We start from the raw sequence: 19,273 nt of genomic DNA, 5'->3' as shown, positions 1-19,273 counted from the left end.
TTATTTACAAGCGGAAAATATTAAAAGTTCAATGAGTGAAGGTTCCAGCAAGTTCAAAGCTCAGACTGTAAAATGCCTAGAGAAACTTAAAAAATCCCAAGACCTAGGCCTCAGTTAAAATGTTCAAGTTCAAGACAACACAAGGGTTGCAGGAAAAAGCATCTCTCTCGAAAAAGAACATGGTAGCACAGCTTAGTGGCATCAGAACAAACCAAAGCACTTCTAGAACAATGTCCTCCGTCCAGAAAATACCAGATTTAAGATGCTTCTTCATAATCAACAGCCCCATGTTTGATGAAAAACAAATTCAGCATATTAGCTGCTGAGTGCAGTGGTGGAGGGGTAATGATTTAGGCTTGTTTTGCAGCCTTAGGACCAGGGCATATTGCAGTCATTGAGCACATTAACTCCTGTATACCAAAGTTCTCTAGAATCAAACATGAGGCCATCTGTCTGAAAGCTAAACTTTGGCTGAAATTGGGTCCTACAACAAAATAATGATCCCAAACACAGCAGTAAATCTACAACAGAATGGCTGGAAAAGGAATCAGTTAAGGTGTGCAATGATCCGGTCAAAGGCCAGACCTCAGGCTAGGTAAAAAGCTTTGTTGGGATCTTTGGAGCAGATTCACTCTGGTGCTGTTCACTCAGCTTATTCAGATACGATTAGTCTGAAATAGTGTGAATGTGCATTCTTACTCTGGGGTATCAGGTCACTTCTAAGTAACCTCTGGTGCGGTTCGCTTGTAGTTTGAATGCAAATGGACCATCCAGTGAAACAAAGAGAGGAATTGATTTAGCCAAATATCTCCCTGCATTTCCTGCTGCTCACAATAGACAGAATATTGTGAAAATCATCTTAGGTTTTTATCACCAAAGTAAAAACAGAAACTGCTAAACTGACTAAATTTGTTGCTGCTCCTTTGTTTAATTGTGGTGACGGAACTGCTTTTGGCATTGGCCAATCAATGAGCTGCGTTTTCTTCTTCTTCCTTCTTGGTCAGTGGTCATCTTGGGGAATATTTTCCGCCAACAAGCATGTGCTTGTTAGGTGAACGCTGTCCAGGTGGTTTGGTTCGCTAAAGTAAATTGAAGTGTGAAAACAAACCAAACCAAATGATTGGGAAATTTTTCAGACCACTCTCCCTTTGAAAAGAGTGTCCTGGTGTGAATGCGCACTAAGAGAACTCTGTATAACTTCAATGAACTGAAGCATCATTGTAAAGAGTAAACCATAACAGCAGTGAAAGACAGTAATCTACAAGCTAATGGATTATAGGTGTATTTAGTTTGTTCACACACCCCTTCTGCATTTTGACTCAGTTTTTGTAAAATAAATAATAACGTGTAAAATGTAATATGAAGATGTTTTTGCTTATCTAAGGTTTTCCTACTTATACAGACCTAGTCTAAAACTGATTTTTTTTTTTTTTTTTCACGACTTCATGTGTGTTCAGAGGGAAAAGACGTGTTTCACATGTGCACATAAACATGTCAAAAAGTACTCACCAATGCAGGCGTGCACACGGACAGTCAGCTGGGTGCGTAAAATAACACTATGCTTCTTCCCCCTGGACCTGAGGGAGCGACAAAGACAGAAGGAAATGTAATTATTATTGAAAAAAAAGTAGTATTTTTTTAATGAAAGCATCTCTTGTTATTAACAGTTACATATAAAATAATTATTTTGTTTAATTTCTGAACATAAAATTTAAGAACATAAGAGCTTTTTTACTGTGCAAAATAATGAGCTGTGTCAAATTTTCACCCCTATACCGATATACATCTGAGTCTTGAGAACAGACAGCAGAACTACAGCAGACACAACACACATTTACAAATATAAAACCACCTCCACATGCCATAATTCCCATAGACACACATCTATACACGCCATGTTTCAAACAGGACAATGCTGAGTACATACAAACATGAAGGTATAGAATGATGACGCTCTAGGAGCAACTCCTGTTATCCTCCAATCTGCATGGACCTATCAGACACTTCCATCACTAACACACTGATACCATCAACATAAGAAAGGGTAACCCACACTGCTGAAAAACACCCATTATGCATAACATATACAGGAGGAAACACATACCCAAACAAGAGCTGTCTTATCTTTACATTATTCTGTTATCAGCTTTGCTGGGAAAACAGAGCAAAATATTGACACAATCTGTTGATCTGCTGATAGCACAAAATCATTTTACTTCTGATTATCGGTTGTGTGTGAATGACAGTCAAAGCACGGCTCAGATCGTGTCTTTGAGAACTACAGGAGAAAAATAGAAATAGTGCAGTGTGTTTCAGATTTCAATTACATTATGTTTTGAATGTTACAAATGCAGGTAAAAATGGCCCTAAGGGAGATTTATGTGAGCAAAGGTTTTATCTTCCCATTTTTTCCTCTTCCCTCTGTGCAGGCTAAGCTATCTGTATCACTAGATGACTTTGTTTACTGTCAGCTGTGGTGAGCAGTCTCCCACCACAGCTGGATTCACAGCACATTTTTGATGTGTGGGAACATTCTAAGTGAAAATCAGTTAACACCAATATTTTCCTACATACAAAGCACTGGTTATTTTCAGTGAAGGGATCATTGTAGCTCTCATATTCTGTTGTCATCATTTCATTATATGTAAATGTACACTATGATCATGCAGCAGTTAGGGTAAACTAGCATTTTTATACTGAGATTTGAGATGTGAATGTGTCACCGACAACTATATAAATAAAGTTAGGGGAGGTGAAAGAAATCAAAATTTACACTTACTTCTTGACACATTGTTTCTAAGCTGGTGCAGATCTGTTACAGCAGCTGTCAAAAACCACCTTACTTCAATAAATAAAACATGTGGTGTGAAGCTGACATACTGGAGGTGTTTGGTTTATCCACTTTTGACACTGTGCTAATAGTGTTTATCCAATAAATTGAAGACAAGCTCAGTAAAAGAAAAAATCTTTTGTCCTCAGCCTTTGTGGCATTTTACCAAGACGAGGTCAAATCCAAACCAAAGAGTGTGACTCATTTCCTGCTGTCATTAAAGTGTGACCTTGGTCAAAGTTTTTTTTTTTTTAAGTGACACAGACCGACCAGTTTCTCAAGCTCTCATGGTGTCAGGAGCACAGACCATTATTCACCTGTCCATCATCTGTCACAAGACTTACCAAGGATGCTAGATAAAGACTTACAAACAAATAAATGTTCACATGGAAACAAATACACATACAAATAGACATGGAAAAACAGCTTGCCTCTGTGGATCTAACAACATACCCCCAGTCCCAAACAGATCAACAAACCACAACGCTCCACAAACACACACATGCATGCATGCATACATGCAGCCAGTTAACAGCTGCCTTCTCAGTGAACTTCTCGCAGACTTACTTTAAATGTCTACAGGACATTCACAAAACAGGGTACATTTATTGTAATGCTAACCTGTTTTCCTTGTTAACTAATTAGCTCAAGTTAAAGCACCTGAACGTCTATCAGCAGTGGCTCACTGACTGCTGAATTTATATAGTGGTTAGCTAACAAACATGATTAGTAACATAAACAATTAGCCCCCTTGTTTATTGAGATGCTAACCTATTATGCTAATTAGTTAATTAGCTCTAATTAAAACACCTGAGCTGATATCAGCAGTGGTTCATTGTTACACTTCTAGATTTATGCAATGGTTAGCTAACAAACAAGATTGGTAACATAAATGATTAGCGCACTAGCAACATTACAAAACTATTATAACTTACTAATTATGAATGACCTAATAATTAAATCAGTCTTCTGACTAGTTAGCATGACAGAAAAGACACATTTTTGAAGCTATCTCTGCTTACTAAATAAAATAAGCAAGCTAGTCACAGGAATTAAGCAGAGAAAAACAACTGCAAAACCTTATCAAAATAAATAGATTTTAAAAACATATCCTAATTATATATCTTAAAAAAAAACTTACAGCAGTACTGCTCAGCCTTGACTCATGTCTAATATCCTATTTTATCCTTGCAGTATATTAGTTGTTTAAGAGCCAACCAATCTGAAATTAAACTTCCCTTTTTAAACTAAGAATTCATGTTATTTTATGAGATTAAACAATATCCCTTAACAGAAAGGTGCTACAGAGCTTGATATATTTGATTTTTATTAGGGCTGTTTCTTTAAAATCTGTTGGCATTTAGATCTCTGCTTATATCCATCCATCCATCCATCCATCCATCTTCTGCCGCTTATCTGGAGTCGGGTAGCGGGGGCAGCTGCCTATGTAGGGAAACCCAGACTGCCCTCTCCCTGGCCACATTTACCAGCTCATCCGGGAGGTTCCCAAGGCGCTCCCAGGCCAGCCGCGAGATGTACTTCGTCCAGTGCATCTTTCCCACGGCCTCTTTCCGGTGGGATGTGCCCGGAACACCTCACCAGGGAGGTGTCCAGGAGACATCCAGACTAGATGCCCGAGCCATCTGGCTCCTCTCGATGCGGAGGAGCAGTGACTCTACTCTGAGCCCCTCCCGGATTACTGAGCTTCTGACCCTATCTCTAAGGGAGAGCGGAGAAAACTAATTTCGGCTGCTTGTATTCGCAATCTTGTTCTTTTGGTCACTACCCACAGCTCGTGACTATAGGTGAGGGTAGGAACGTAGATCGACCGGTAAATCGAGAGCCTTGCCTTTTGGCTCAGCTCCCTCTTCACCATGACAGACCGATGCAGAGTACGCATCACTGCAGACGCCGCACCAATCCGCCTGTCAATCTCCAGCTCCATCCTTCCTTCACTATGTTAACTCCTCCACTTGGGGCAGGACCTCATTGCCGACCCGGAAAAAGCACTCCACCCTTTTCCGGCTGAGGACCATGGTCTCGGATTTGGAGGTGCTAATTCTCATCCCAGCCGCTTCACACTTGGCTGCGAATCGCTCCAGTGAGAACTGAAGATCATGGCCCGATAAAGCCTACAGAACCACATCATCCGCAAAGAGCAGAGACCCAGTCCTGAGGCCACCAAACCGGATCCCCTCAACACCTCGGCTGTGCCTAGAAATTCTGTCCATAAAAGTTATGAACAGAATCGGTAACAAAGGGCAGCCTTGGCGGAGTCCAACCCCCACCGGAAATGACTGATTTACTGCCAGTGATGCGGACCAAGCTCTGACACCGGTCGTAAAGGGCCCGGACAGCTTGTGCAAGGGGGTCCGGCACTCCATACTCCCGGAGTACCCCCCACAGGAGTCCCCGGGGGACATGGTTGAACGCCTTCTCCAAGTCCACAAAGCACATGTAGACTGGTTCAGCGAACTCCCATGCCCCCTCCAAGACCCTGAAGAGAGTGTAGAGTTGGTCCACTGTTCCACAACCGGGACGAAAACCACACTGCTCCTCCTTAATCCAAGGTTCGACTATCCAATGGCCCCTCCTCTCCAGCACCCCTGAATAGACCTTACCAGGGAGGCTGAGGAGTGTGATCCCCCTGTAGTTGGAGCACACCCTCCGGTTCCCCTTTTTGAAGAGGGGGACCACCACCCCAGTCTGCCAGTCCAGGGGAACTGTCCCCAATGTCCACGCGACGCTGCAGAGGCTTGTCAGCCAAGACAGCCCTACAACATCCAGAGCCTTAAGGGACTCTGGGCGGACCTCATCCACCCCCGGGGCCCTGCCAGCAACCTCTGCCCCAGAAGTGGGAGAGCCAACACCAGGGTCCCCAGACTCTGCTTCCTCATCGGATGACATGTTGGTGGGATTGAGAAGGTCTTCAAAGTATTCCCTCCACCGACTCACAACATCCCGAGTCGAGGTCAGCAGCCCCCCCATCCCCACTGTACACAGTGTTGATGGAGCAGTGCTTTCCCCTCCTGAGCTGCCGAATGGTGGACCAGAATCTCCTCGAAGCGTCCAGAAGTCATTCTCCATGGCTTCTCCAAACTCCTCCCATGCCAGATTTTTTGCCTTAGCGACCGCCAAAGCTGCATTCTGCTTAGCCTGCCGATACCCATCAGCTGCCTCTGCAGTCCCACAGGCCAAAAAGGTCTGATAGGCCTCCTTCTTCGGCTTGACAGCATCCTTCACAGCTGGTGACCACCAATGAGTTTGGGACAGGCACCGACAACCTCGCGACCACAGCTGCGGCTGGCCGCCTCAAAAATAGAGGCACGGAACACAGCCCACTTGGACTCAATGTCCCCCGACTCACCCGGGACATGGTTGAGGCTCTGCCGGAGATGGGAGCTGAAACTCTTTCTGACAGAGGACTCCTCCAGATGTTCCCAGCAGACCCTCACAACACGCTTGGAACTGCCAGGCCTGACCGGCATCCTCCCCCACTATCTGAGCCAACTCACCACAAGGTGGTCAGTTGATAGCTCCGCCCCTCTCTTCACCCGAGTGTCCAAGACATGCGGCCACAAGTTCGATGACACGACTACAAAGTCTATCATCGAACTTCGGCCTAGAGTGTCCTGGTGCCAAGTGCACATGTGGACACTCTTATGCCTAAACAAGGTGTTTGTTATGAACAATCCATGATGAGCACAGAAGTCCAACAACAAAACACCACTCGGATTCAAATCAGGCGGGCCTTTCCTCCCAATCACGCCCCTCCAGGTCTCGCTGTCATTGCCCACGTGGGCATTCAAGTCCCCTAGCAGAATGAGGGAGTACCCGGAAGGAGTGCTTTCCAACACCCCCTCCAAGGACTCCAAAAAATGGTGGGTACTCTGAACTACTGCTTGGTGCATAAGTACAAACAACAGTCAGGACCTGTCCCCCCATTAGAAGGCGGAGGGAGGCTACCCTTCCATCCACCGGGGTAAACCCTAACGCACAGGCGCCAAGCCGGGGGGAAATGAGCATGCCCACACCTACTCGGCGCCTCTCACTGGGAGGAACTCCAGAACGGAGGACGGTCCAGCCCCTCTCAAGTACAGTGGTTCCAGAGCCCAAGCTGTGTGTCGAGGTGAGTCCAACCATATCTAGCCGGAACCACTCACCCTCGCGCACCAGCTCAGGCTCCTTCCCCCCCAGAGAGGTGACATTCCACATCCCTAGAGCTAGCTTCTGCAGCCGAGGATCAGACCACCAGGGTCCCCACCTCCGGCAGCCGCCCAGCTCACACTGCACCCAACCCCTATGACCCCTCCTGCAGGTAGTGAGCCCACGGGAGGGGGGGCCCATGTCACTCTTTGGGGCTGAGCCCGACCAAGCCCCATGGGCAAAGGCCCGGCCACCAAGCGCTTGCCTCCGTGCCCCACCTCCAGGCCTGGCTCCAGAGGGGGGGCACGGTGACCCAGGGAAACCCGCGTCCATGATTTGTTGTCATCATAGGGGTGTTCTGAGCACGCTCAAGAAAATTAATTAAGAGAATATATCTAGGAAAATTAGCTTTCATGGTATTCTCTGAAAATGTATACATGTTGTTTTGTAAATCTCAACCGACTGAACAGAGTACAGGAAGACTGAGCTGTGTTTCCAGCAGGATGGATGCATATAATGATTATTCGTGATGAAGTACTGACCATCGTGCAATCTGTATAACTCCCTCAGGAGGTATTTTTGATGTTTTTCCACTGAGTGAAAGAACTTTTATCATGAAAGCAAAAAAGCCCAAAATCTCCAATATGACCTTGGCTCAAAGATAGACACTAACATTGCTGCGAGACTAAGATAATGTCACTAAAGTTCTGTTCAATATGCTCCCTTTGGGTCAAATATTACAGAACTTTTACATTAATTACCACAGTTATGAAGACAACACATCTTTATGTGCCCTTGTCACCAGACAACTGCACCCCCAATAGACTTACTGTCTGGAGCAAATAAACACCTGGATAAGAGAGAATTTTCTTCAATTAAATAAAGACACAACTGAGACTATTCTGTTTGGTAGCAAAGAAAAGAGGGTCAACATTGGTAAACACCTGAAGACTCGTCTCTTAAACCCACCAACTAAGTTCGTAACCTTGGAGTTTTGATGGACTCAGACCTGACTTTCAGCAGCCACATCAAAGCTGCCACAAAAACAGCTTTTTACCAGCTCAGAAACATCAACAGAATAAAAAGGAGAAACTCATCCATGTATTCATCCCCAGTAGACTGGATTACTGTAATGGTCTTTTAACAGGACTTCCTAAAAGGAGCATTCAACAGCTGCAGCTCATCCAAAATGCTGCTGCTAGAGTTTTAACAAGGACTAAGAGATCTGAACACATCACACCAGTTTTGAAATCTTTACACTGCCTTCCAGTCAGTCACAGAATAGATTTTAAAACCCTTCTGACCAGTTTAGGCCCAGAATACATCTGTGATATATTCAGAGAATATAAACCTAGCAGGGCTCTTAGATCCAAAGACTCTGGTTAACTAGTCCAGACCAGAGTCCAGACTAAACATGGAGAAGTAGCATTTAGCTGTTATGCTGCAAAGTGGAACAAACTGCCAGCAGAGATTAAACTTTCACCAGATGTAGACTCTTTTAAATCCAGGTTAACAATATTTCTTTTCTCATGCACCTATGCATGAAATCTACATGGTAAATTTTTATGTTATCTTGCTTTTAATCACTTTAATATAATTTATGATTTTATTGTTATTTTGGCTTTTTATTGCTTAATTTTACTACGCTTTAATGCTTTCTTTGCATCATCTGTAATGCTTTTGTTTTATGTACGGCACTTTGAATTGTCTTGTACATGAAATGTGCTATACAAATAAATTTGCCTTGCCTTGTCTAAAGAGTTATCAAAATTTTGTTGTGCCTTTTTTTCTCCACTTCATTTCACAAGCTGTGAAATTTTGCCACAACAAGGACTAGTATATGAATGATAAAAAGAAAGAGAGAATAGCTATAGCTGTGGAAAGGATGGCACATCTGACCTGCTTTTCAGAGCGCTTCATACTTTCCACAAACTTGCGCTTCCAAGAAATCCACATCCAGCAGCTTGTAATTCTCCTCATTTTATAAGAATGAAGAAACTCAGAAAATATGTGTATGAAAGAGAGAGGTTGCAAGGCGTCCAATCACTCTGTATTATAAGGTGTATCTTGATTTAGAAAGAGGGAGTGCATTAAGCTTTATGTTGTAAGGGGTATAAATGTCTCACCCTGTGTCATCCGGCTGAAAGCCCTCCAGCTCATCCCTTTGCTCAGCCAGAGAAGACTCCAGATCCAGATAATTTCCATTGTGGGAGAGCTGAAGTGCACAGTCATCGAGCTAGAAAATGAAACAAAGAGACATCTTTAAAACAAACATTTTATGTTTTGTTTTGCTTTTTTAAGCTCTACAAGCCTTAGCTAGAAATGCTCAGTGGCACCCATTTGAATTGTAAGCATAAAATTGCATGTAAAATAAAATATCTTTGATAAGTGATGTTTATACATGAAACACTCACAGAAAATGGTCTACTTTTTAAATCTACTTATAATGGTTCTCCATGTTTCACACCCTTTTTAAAAACAGTTTAAGTCTGTAAAATAAAGCCAGTTTATGGGCCAGGCGTTTGAACACAAATGCGTACAGTGTGAGAAGTGAGAACCATACCCAGCCCACTTCTGCTTTTGGCATTACATAGCTGTTGAGAGAATTAAGTAGTAATAAAGCTGTAGGACATCAAACCACAACCAGAGTGGAACACAGAATGAAGGACAGATTTTTAGCACATTTAAATACCAGCTGTGAGAAATATGACACTTGAATATTGCTTAAATTGTATACAACGTGAAACTTCAGCACATTTAAGTGTCTGTGTTTTTGCAGGGAGATTCACAGTTTTTCCTTCTTACATAATGTTCATCAGAATGTTTTGCATGTGCATTGTGCTTTTTCTTTTTTAAGATTTTCAAAAAGCAGACCAACCTTGCAGTCATGTTATCTGTAATGTATGATCTAAGCCAATTCTGCAGAGTAGCCCACATCAGAGCTGACCCATGATGCTGTGTAATGGGAAACCCTGCTGAGTTTGAGACCAGGTGCACAGTAATATATCTGCAAACCATTGGCATTGATGTTTATGAGTACAGTCACAAGTTGAGAGCAGGTGCAAGCAGCCGTCCCAGAGACAACTTAAAAAAGCAACTTGCATCATTATGGTGCAACAATCAGCTATGAGTTCTGCAACTTCTGGTTAAAGCTTGTGTATGAATAGATGAATGAGATCAGTTGAGCTATGCATCGGTATTTAGCAGCTCAGTGGTATCAGTGGAAAGTGGCTGGGTGACACTTTTTTGACCAGGACAGACCACAGATCACAAGACCTGCTACTGCTCTCTGTCTGTCCCTCCCTCTTAGTCGGAAACAGAGAGACGGACTGTCGGATGGAGTCACAGAATAAATATAACCTTGCTATATTTACTCTGGTCTGAGGCAGCATGCACACAGGAGCTAAAGGGTGGGCGTGTCCGGAGGAGCTGGAAGTAGAATAGAAGCACAACCAAAGCACAAACCAAAATGTTACTCAGGAAAAAGTTAGGACTTAGCTGCAGTGTGAGCTCAATTTAATTTTTTTGACATATTAGATTTTAACCTGACTGTTTTTTAAGAGTCTAGAAGCAAAAAAAACCTTAAATGTTTTCCAGCATTTGCAAGTCATGTCTCTCTGGACCATAGACTGCCCAGCTCTGGCTAGACAAATGAGTAACTGAGATAAGATGATGTGTGAACGCACTAATTCAACTGGATTGCGAGCATGTGCAAACCAGTGCCCTAAAGATGTGATCTGTAAAGTAAATCTGCTTTGTCTGCAGTCTGAACAAAGCCTAAGCCATAGGTTACACATGAACCAATCATTCTCTCTGTCAATTCAATCCCAAACAAAAGGAAATCATCATATACTACAATCAGACCAAATGGCTTTGAGTCCTGCTCCAGTTTCCCTTTTCCCTCACAACATTAATCCATCTGTGCCAGCTAATCCACTTAGCAAAACACACAACTATCATACTCATCAGTAACTGCATGGTTGTTTTGATTCATTAAAATGTTTTCATGTATCTTTTTTTCAAGTAAAGCATGTAATGTTACATTGTGGACATGAAAAAATGAGGAGTAAAGGTTTCTTGTTAAATGATAGGTTGACAGTTTAGGAAAAAGATAATGCTAAGTTTAGCGTGGAAGCGTTCCTACATGCCAGTGTGCTTAGCAGCTCAAGCTCTTGTTGTAATTGTACACTACCACTTCAGCATAGTATCAGAAAAGATATAAAAGGACCTGGAATGGAAATGACTCTTGCTCATGTTTTTGCCATTTTTAGTACTTTTGCTTGATCCCTGCATGGTCATTGTAAACAAAGCACTTAGGGTATTAGTGAGTTCTTTTTTTTTTTTTTTTACCAAGTGTCCACAACTTGTTCTTTAAAGTCCTTCTCAGATCTGTTGAGCCTCTTTTTTGTTGTTTAGTTATATTTTTCTTTTTTCCTTTTTGATGTTAACAAAATCATCTTTTCTTTTCTGGTTTAACCAATTTTTATATTTAACCCAAAACATTACATCATCTTCAAAGGATGATGCACAGTGGGAGGACTGCATGAATACTTCACTGTAACCCTCAATGATGGTTGAATTTCCATACTTCTTAACTCTGTCTATTAAAGTTTCTATATGACCAAAAATCAGATTTTTCTTCAATATATTAGCACAATAACGCTTGAATGAATGAATGTACAGTTGTGTTAGAAGAATTTAGAGTTGAATTTTTGAAATCTTTTAGTCATCAACCAAAGCTCTTAGATTTTGACCAACCTAACCACTTTCATCAAGACATTCAAAAGCAGCAAAAGCAGAGGGAACAGAGAATTATGTGCCAAGGTTAACAGCAATTCATTGATAAGGACACAGCCCAGAACACACTGCCATCACTAAAATATATACAGTCTCATATTAACACAGTCAGTATTGAAAAAGGCCCAAATACTCTTACTTAAAGGGAAATTCACCTGCTATTAAACCCAATTCTAATGCAATCTCAGACCGAAGCAAAAGGGGTGGGGGTGGTGGAGAAAGTTAATCATCGCTTGTCCCACTGCCCTGGTTTTTCTAAGCAGGAATAAGACAAAACAATTTCTTGGGCTCAGTGTGTGAGAATTATTTAGCATTTTTTTTACATAAACTTTCATCTAAAAACTGATGTTTTGTCTTTTATAGCATCTCTACAGAGTTTTCTTAATTTCCTTAATAATCCAATTTCAGTTTAACATACATGTTCTACTGCTGAGTGCTACCACCTCCCCTCCTGCTCCCTACGGTCTCTTACTCCTCTATTCGTCAGCATATGTTACTCAAATACTGCTTGGATAAGATCATTATGTAACAAAACATGCAGCGTCTCTGTCCTTAAAACGCTTGGTTAGGGTAACAGAAGTAACAACATAACAAAAGACATCATACAGGACGAAGATGGAAGGGAGGTGGCTAGAGATGAGAGCCACAAGGTCTTCACAGCTCAAAGCTCCAAGACAGGCCAGGGAAACACTTAAAGGCTAGTATACTTTACACTCATTTAATCAAATTCTCCCAGAAGAGCAATGTAAAGAGAATGGTGGTGGTGGTGAAGGGGGTGGGGGTAGTTGTAATTACTTCCATGTTAAGTCAACACCAAGCACCAAGCCTGCTGGCAATTGCGGCGAGTCGACAGTTAACGATACCCTTACGTAACTTCTACGACGAGTCTCTAAACACCCTTTTCTGTCAAAATCCTGGCCATGGAGGATCGAGCTCTTTGAAGACCATGGGGAGGGGGGTGGGCTTGGGGTTCCACGTGGCTATTAAACCTTCCAATATTGCTTTAATGGGATCCCTTTGGTAATTAAACAAAAGCTCTGAAGTCAGAGCTTTATTGTCTTTTGAGGGGATGGGAGTTTGTTTTTTCTTTATAGCAGAACTGTAGCTGCTTGACTGATGGTGAAGCCTCTGCACTGAGCTGCACATGATCATTCATTTTTGGTAGGTAGTTTATCTTAATTGAACTCACCGATCTCCACATTTTTGACTAGATGGCTTTTTTTTTTTACCTTTTTATTGTTTCAGTTTTGAAGGCAAATGTGATGATCACTGAGAATCAAAACGCAACGTCTTCGTTAATCCGTTTGGACAAAATGACATGTCCCGTGCACTCTGATTTAGCCTTGGCTGCCCATCCTTTGTGTGTTTTTGTTTGGTGTGTACAAACTGGTGCATGGTCAGAGAGGTGGAAAAAGAGGTGGAGGAAGAGGTCAGGAAAACCATTGCATCCCAAAGTGAGGAGAACAAAGTGTTGCAAGGATCCAGGCCATAGCCACAGGAATTCTGGGACAAGTGACCTATACTTTATATGCAGCCCAGCTATACACAAAGCTCTCCCATCACAGCATAATAATACAGCAGGCTTTTCTAAGAGGAGAGTACAGGAGGTAAAAGCACAATGAAAGAAAGGCTGCTTAACAGACTAAAAGACACAACTAAAGAAAAAAACAGAAAGGCAATCATCAGAAAAAGTCATTTTCACATTTTCCAACAATATCAGAGCACTGAAAACCAAAGAAGCTCCAACGTTTAGATCTGGACAGTCTGACAGGACAAATCTGCAACCATTCCATTTCATCCCTATAATCTAAATGCAATATCCAGTTGCCATTGCGCACAGTCTTCCTCCTGATGGAAACAAAATTGCAAACACGAACTCAGGCTGCACCATCTGTCCGTGTATAGGTTGTAATCATAAGCTTTTCTGCTCTGTGGGCCATTTTTCATTTGTTTTGTGGCTTTTAAAGATCAGGCAGCGAAAGATCTGATGGTTTGGAAAAACCGCTCTGCTGTTATATGCTGGTTTGCTGACAAAACTGTGTGCCAGCAGCTAAAACTTGCTTTTTTTCACTCTGTGCCTTACTTTTTATTTTAGATTCACTTTCAACTTACACTGTAAAGCATTTTCTTGCATATAAATTATGAAAATAAAGTGGCATCCTGGGAATCCACCATCCCACTTAGGAAGCCTCTGAGGGCGTGCTTGTGTTTGTGTCAACCAGTGAGGAATGTTATTTTACAGGGTTGCTTTTTAAAACTGAAATAGCTTCAAAAAAGACATGTACATTCAAATGCTTTGATTCATTTGTGATTGAGGCCTAAGGGGTATGTGTGTCACTTCTAGATAAACGGGCAGCTCAAGACATATTTAGTTGCATCAATGCCTTTGCAGCCACCTGTTGTAGTGAGCATAAAAATACAGCATTCAGGTTCACCTGCTATGGTTGCACAATATGGGTACAATTTTCACTAAATGGTCAAAATTTAGAGTTTAGCTTCTCACATGAGCTTAAATGAGGATACCTAATCTAAAGCAGCAGGGCCCCATGTTTGATGATGCTGGTGGCTTTGGGGTTAACATCTGCAACCTTGTTTCATTACTTTATCTCGAAAGCATGTGACTTACGTTGTGAAAATAGCCTTTGGATGTTAGTTATGGAAGTTTATTTACATGAAACTTGAAGTCAAAAAGCAGTGGCTCTCATCTAATATCATGTCCTGATTGTAGGATTGTGATTTTCTTGCTTTATTACAGATTTACAGTCGTTTCTGTCATCTGTTTACATATGCGTAGTTAATTCCTGAGCTGTTTACTACAGTGATAATCCTACCTTGTGTGGAGCTTTGAGGAGACGGTGGATGCCTGCTAACTGGTTGATGAGGGGGATATCCTCTCTGAAGGTGTATAACGGCGGTCTTGTCGGTTCTGGAAAGTTAGTGCTGTTGAACGGATCGGTGTCATCTAAAAATTGAACCCTGCAGACAAACGTGGCCATGGTGCATCCATGCAAGTAGTTCCTCTGAGGAGGCAGCCCGGTTTGGTGAGAGCCGAACCAGTGATCGCTCCGTGCGCTAAGCGCTCCTCTGCCTGTAACGACAACAAATCCCTGTCGCCAAGTGCGCTCTGCGCGCAGCTCGTCCTCCTACAGGACACAAGAGGAGAGGTGGAGGGGAGTGGATAGTGAAGAGATGGCACGAGACGCCGGTTAGGATCAAGTATCTCCTTGCTGTGGTTTTGCTTTTTTTTTTTTTTTTGCTGCTGAGATATTCTCGGAGAAGCAGGTGGCCAGTGATAGAGGGGAGGCAGCTTGGTACCGGAGAGTGAAGGATCAGAGCAGCTTGGGACAGCCGGCCTGCTGTCTGTCTGAGTCCCAGTAAATCCCCCCCCCCCCCCGTGCTGTGTCTATTTTCCCCTCTGCCTCATCTCTCCCTCCTCCCCCCTAATTTCAGATCACTGTCTCCGGCTTACCAGAGGCTTCCTATATGAAAATGAACTACACTAATCCTATGTGAATATTTTTTGGAGCAATACGGATATTTATTACAACATGATTACACAAGATACAATTAAAAATGAAGATAGAAATATATTAAAAATACCTTTGAATGAACCAGCGGTTGGAGGTAAATTAAACTTAAACTACTACTACAACTACACTACAATTAACCTGTATAAGTTTAAGTTTTCTTCACTGTACAGAATATTATGGCACTTATAAAATATCTCAGGACAGCAACGCGGTAAATGATGTTGTAAAATATGTACATGTTAGAAGTTCAGTGTGCAGTAATAAATTAATCTTTATGGGATCAGATGTACTTTTTATTAAGGAGCAATGGCGACCCCTTGTGGCAAAAAAATTAAATACAGGTACAAAGTGCCTGCTAGACTCAAAGCCAAACAACCAAGCTCAGGGTCTAGTCTAGAAAATGTTTTGATGGGGAGCGTGGCACATGAATATGACACCTTGGGAAAAAAGTCTAGATTTTACAAAATAATTAACTGATTACTAAAACTAGTAATTAACTAATAAGCTAAATTAGAAAAACAAATAGCCAATGATATTTTATCGTAATTAATTGTTTACTTAGGATGAGTCTGCATTGTATGGTTTTATTACTGCAGCCCAAATACTTACTTCATTGATAACAAGAAAAGCTTCAGCAGTTTTATTGGTGTTTCTACATCATTCTTGGCTGTTTAACTTTGCAAAGTCGTCACATTCTGGTGGTATTATGACTTTTCCATCATCTTTAACAGTTTGGACAGACAAATATTAACATTTATATGATTGGTAAACTGTGTTAGCTATTATGTGCACAACTTTGGGTACTTGCACATGTGTGTGCGCACAGCACAGAGGATTCAGCAGAATGCATTCATACCCTTTTTTCTGAAAATGTGTTTAGTTAAAAATATTGTATTAATTTTTCAGAACAGAAAACCATGCAAAAGATTTACTGCTTAAGATCTCATGATCGGTTTGTGTGCCGAGGCTCAGTCCGATCGTTACATTTGACAATGGAGACAAATGGAAGAGATCAAGTCCACAGTGGACACCCTTAGAAGGGCAAGAGACTTGCATCCTTACATCTTTGGAGTCTAACTTGAATATTCAGCTTAAATACAGGAATGTTCATTTCCAGGAGTCTCCTCACTCACGAAGGTGAGTATACGTAACCCTGGCAAGTCATTCAGTCACAAAGACACCAGAGTAAGACAGACACTACTGAGGCTAAAATGTGCAAGATTTCTAAGAAACATTAGAATGCCCAGACAGTTATGGAGGACTGACACTGCCGAAATCAAAACTAAATACAGAAATATAATAATTGCTCAATAAACAAATTGATAGGTTAATAAATTATAAAAAAAATATTTTTTCCATTAAGAAACGTATAAGACAAGACACAAATTTATATTTTTTGTCATTTTCAACTATTTTAATTTAACTTTGTCTTAATATTTCTATTTATTTATTTTTCCATGTCATTTTAAGTTCAATTTATTTATTTATTTTGTGATTTTCTTTATTTTTATGACTATTTATTTCTGTATTTTTCCCTTTTACATTATCTTATCCCCAAAATGATTTATTTCTGTAATATATTTTGATCTAACATTTATTTTTTATTATTATTAATTGACACTTTTTTGATTCAGTCAAATTTATATCCTCATTTTTAAATTCTGCATGATATACAATTCCTCCTGTACAAACACAAATCAGCAAGGCATAAGCACTTTTTCCTGGCTTTCATCCAATGTTACCAGCATTGTGATAGGTGTTTTCTCTCAAATTCCCTCAGAGAAATTGATGCCCCGACTCCTGGCTCAGATCACTTCCATTTAGTTTTCCTAAGGTTTTGGTTTTTTTTTGTTTTGTTTTGTTTTTTTTTTTCCAATTCTGAGTCTAAAAGGTATTTTTAACTTTAAGAATCATAGAAATTACATCTGTATTTGGCAGACCCTACTGCCACTTTTTTATTTTTTTGAAAATAAACTTTTTGTTAGTGATTTTTTTTTTTTTTTTTTTTTTTTCGACGCTTTCCTTAGAAAAAACTTTAAGCTGTGACTATGTGTCTGTTTCTTAGGAGCTCTGCTGGCAGAGACATGTTTTATTAGCATCACCAAAAAGCAGGTACAGCTATGTGTAACGTTAGAGTCAGGCACACACCTTCCAGAAACAGTACCATATAAGGTACTATTACATGTAGTACCAGGGTTCCCCATTGCTGATTTAGGTTGATATGTTGGATCTAAGTACTGATTAATATGTTAAATATAAATACAAAATAAATGCAAATACATAATTCATTTAAAAGCACATGCTTTGGACAGTGGACAGTTTTGGGTCAATGATGGAAAGTCTCATGGGGCTATTATTGTTTCAGTTCTTGTCATTAATTTAGTAGTTTATTGACTTGTTACGTGATCTCCATGTTGTGAAATTCTGGGTGTAAGTTAGGTTGAAGATGCTGAATTTAAATTAGGTTAATAATGTTATAACTTTACAAAGGTTCCTGTTGCAATTAGTAACTTTTCAAAAAACAATAAGCAGATATATCCCTATTTTATACATCTCCCTGCACAGCATAATAAGACAACTTCCTCACATGTGCAGGAGAACTCCACAAGACATGTAAACTGACTTTGATGTGCTTTCCTACATCTTTTGATCTAGAACATGCCTGTGTAGATTGCAAGTCATCCTAGAAACTTTTAGAGAGCACATCAACTACTTTTTCAATTATTGGAGATGTGTAATCTCTGAGAGGCTTTCTTCAACTTGTTAAATTCACATGTGTCCTTGATCCATCCAGTATTGGTAGTATGTTAAGTGTTAGAGAAAAAGCTTGTAATGCTATGTGAAATATTTGGTATTAAGTAATAAGTTTGTATGAAAACACTTTGGGTGGGATTTAGGACATGCAGTTGACAAGCTGTACTATTGCACGTTTACCTGACCTGAGGTGCTGGCTCTCGTGTGCTGAACCATGTACTTGTGGAACAGTTGGCTGGTCAACCATATTTAGGTCTGTGTCCTTCTCACCCCTCTGGAGTCCATATGCAACATTATTCAGATCGAGCTTGGGTCTTTTGTCCTCATGTTGAACCAAATTTTAACACATTAAATGGCATTTCAAGTCAGTGAACATGTTTAAATATTATATATGTTAATATGCCCATGTCAGCACTTCTAAGCACATCTAAATAAAGCACTGTTTAACATGTTTGCCAAAATAAAGAAAGATAACTACAAGGTGCCATTTATCTCAACTCCAGTGATCAACAAAATACATTCATGGTTAATATCAGATGTCCTCAGGTTGGACAATGTATTGCTAGTATTTTATAGCATAATAAGCCTTTGTATTTCTGCTTTTACTTTATCTCTCTTCATTAACCATGTTCGTATACTCCCTTGCCTAAAAAAATAGCCCTTTGAGGCACATGTGAAATGGCTGGAAATGAAGAAAGAAGAATGCTGGTCTTAAGAAAAACAAAATGATGAGGAAAAGATTGCACAGGGAAAAAGATATTTTTGGGAATAAGTGCAGAATATTAGTTAAGAAAATACCAGTTGCATGTAAATGAAAAGGCCAGCAACTGAAAGATGGAAAGAGGAGGTAGTATTAGTAGAGGGGAGAAAGGGATGGAAGGGAAAGCTAAAGGGGAAAATAATATTCGAGTATGTAGCTTTTTCTCTGACAAGATTTTCACAGAATCATTTAGACATCAAGATAGCAAAAAGCTATTTGGTTCCTCAAATGCACCATTTTAGTTTTATATTTATCACAACCTTCCTTATATCCTAATTAAGTAGATAAAATAGATTTGAATTGATCATTTTCAATTCGATGTAATGTTACATGCATTCAGCAGGGCACTGCAGGGAATTGAACCCCATCTCATTTCTGAGAGTACCATTACCAGTGCCTTTTGCTTTTTTTCTTTTTTTTTTTGTTATGGGGGGGGGTTGGGGTGGGGAGGGGGAT

At 40.7% G+C, this 19,273-nt stretch overlaps 1 protein-coding gene across 7 annotated transcripts in view; it reads right to left on the bottom strand.

The window, feature by feature from the left end:
- The window catches only part of fhod3a (formin homology 2 domain containing 3a), a 60,113-nt gene extending 45,023 nt beyond the window's left edge, over nucleotides 1-15,090 (bottom strand). For all 7 annotated transcript variants that reach the window (XM_041967135.1, XM_041967136.1, XM_041967137.1 and 4 more), the window contains exons 1-3: nucleotides 14,605-15,090; nucleotides 9,103-9,212; nucleotides 1,510-1,577 (exon numbers count right to left, since the gene is read on the bottom strand). In XM_041967135.1, the coding sequence (XP_041823069.1) occupies nucleotides 1,510-1,577; nucleotides 9,103-9,212; nucleotides 14,605-14,769 (343 nt within the window). In that variant the 5' untranslated portion in view covers nucleotides 14,770-15,090. The remainder of the gene's footprint in view (nucleotides 1-1,509; nucleotides 1,578-9,102; nucleotides 9,213-14,604) is intronic.
- Nucleotides 15,091-19,273: the final 4,183 nt, after the last annotated feature.

Source organism: Melanotaenia boesemani, chromosome 17 (genome assembly GCF_017639745.1).
Source record: "Melanotaenia boesemani isolate fMelBoe1 chromosome 17, fMelBoe1.pri, whole genome shotgun sequence".
Lineage (NCBI taxonomy): Eukaryota > Metazoa > Chordata > Actinopteri > Atheriniformes > Melanotaeniidae > Melanotaenia > Melanotaenia boesemani.
The sequence above is the reverse complement of the archived record's forward strand: the minus strand, read 5'-3'. Positions and strand labels throughout refer to the sequence as shown.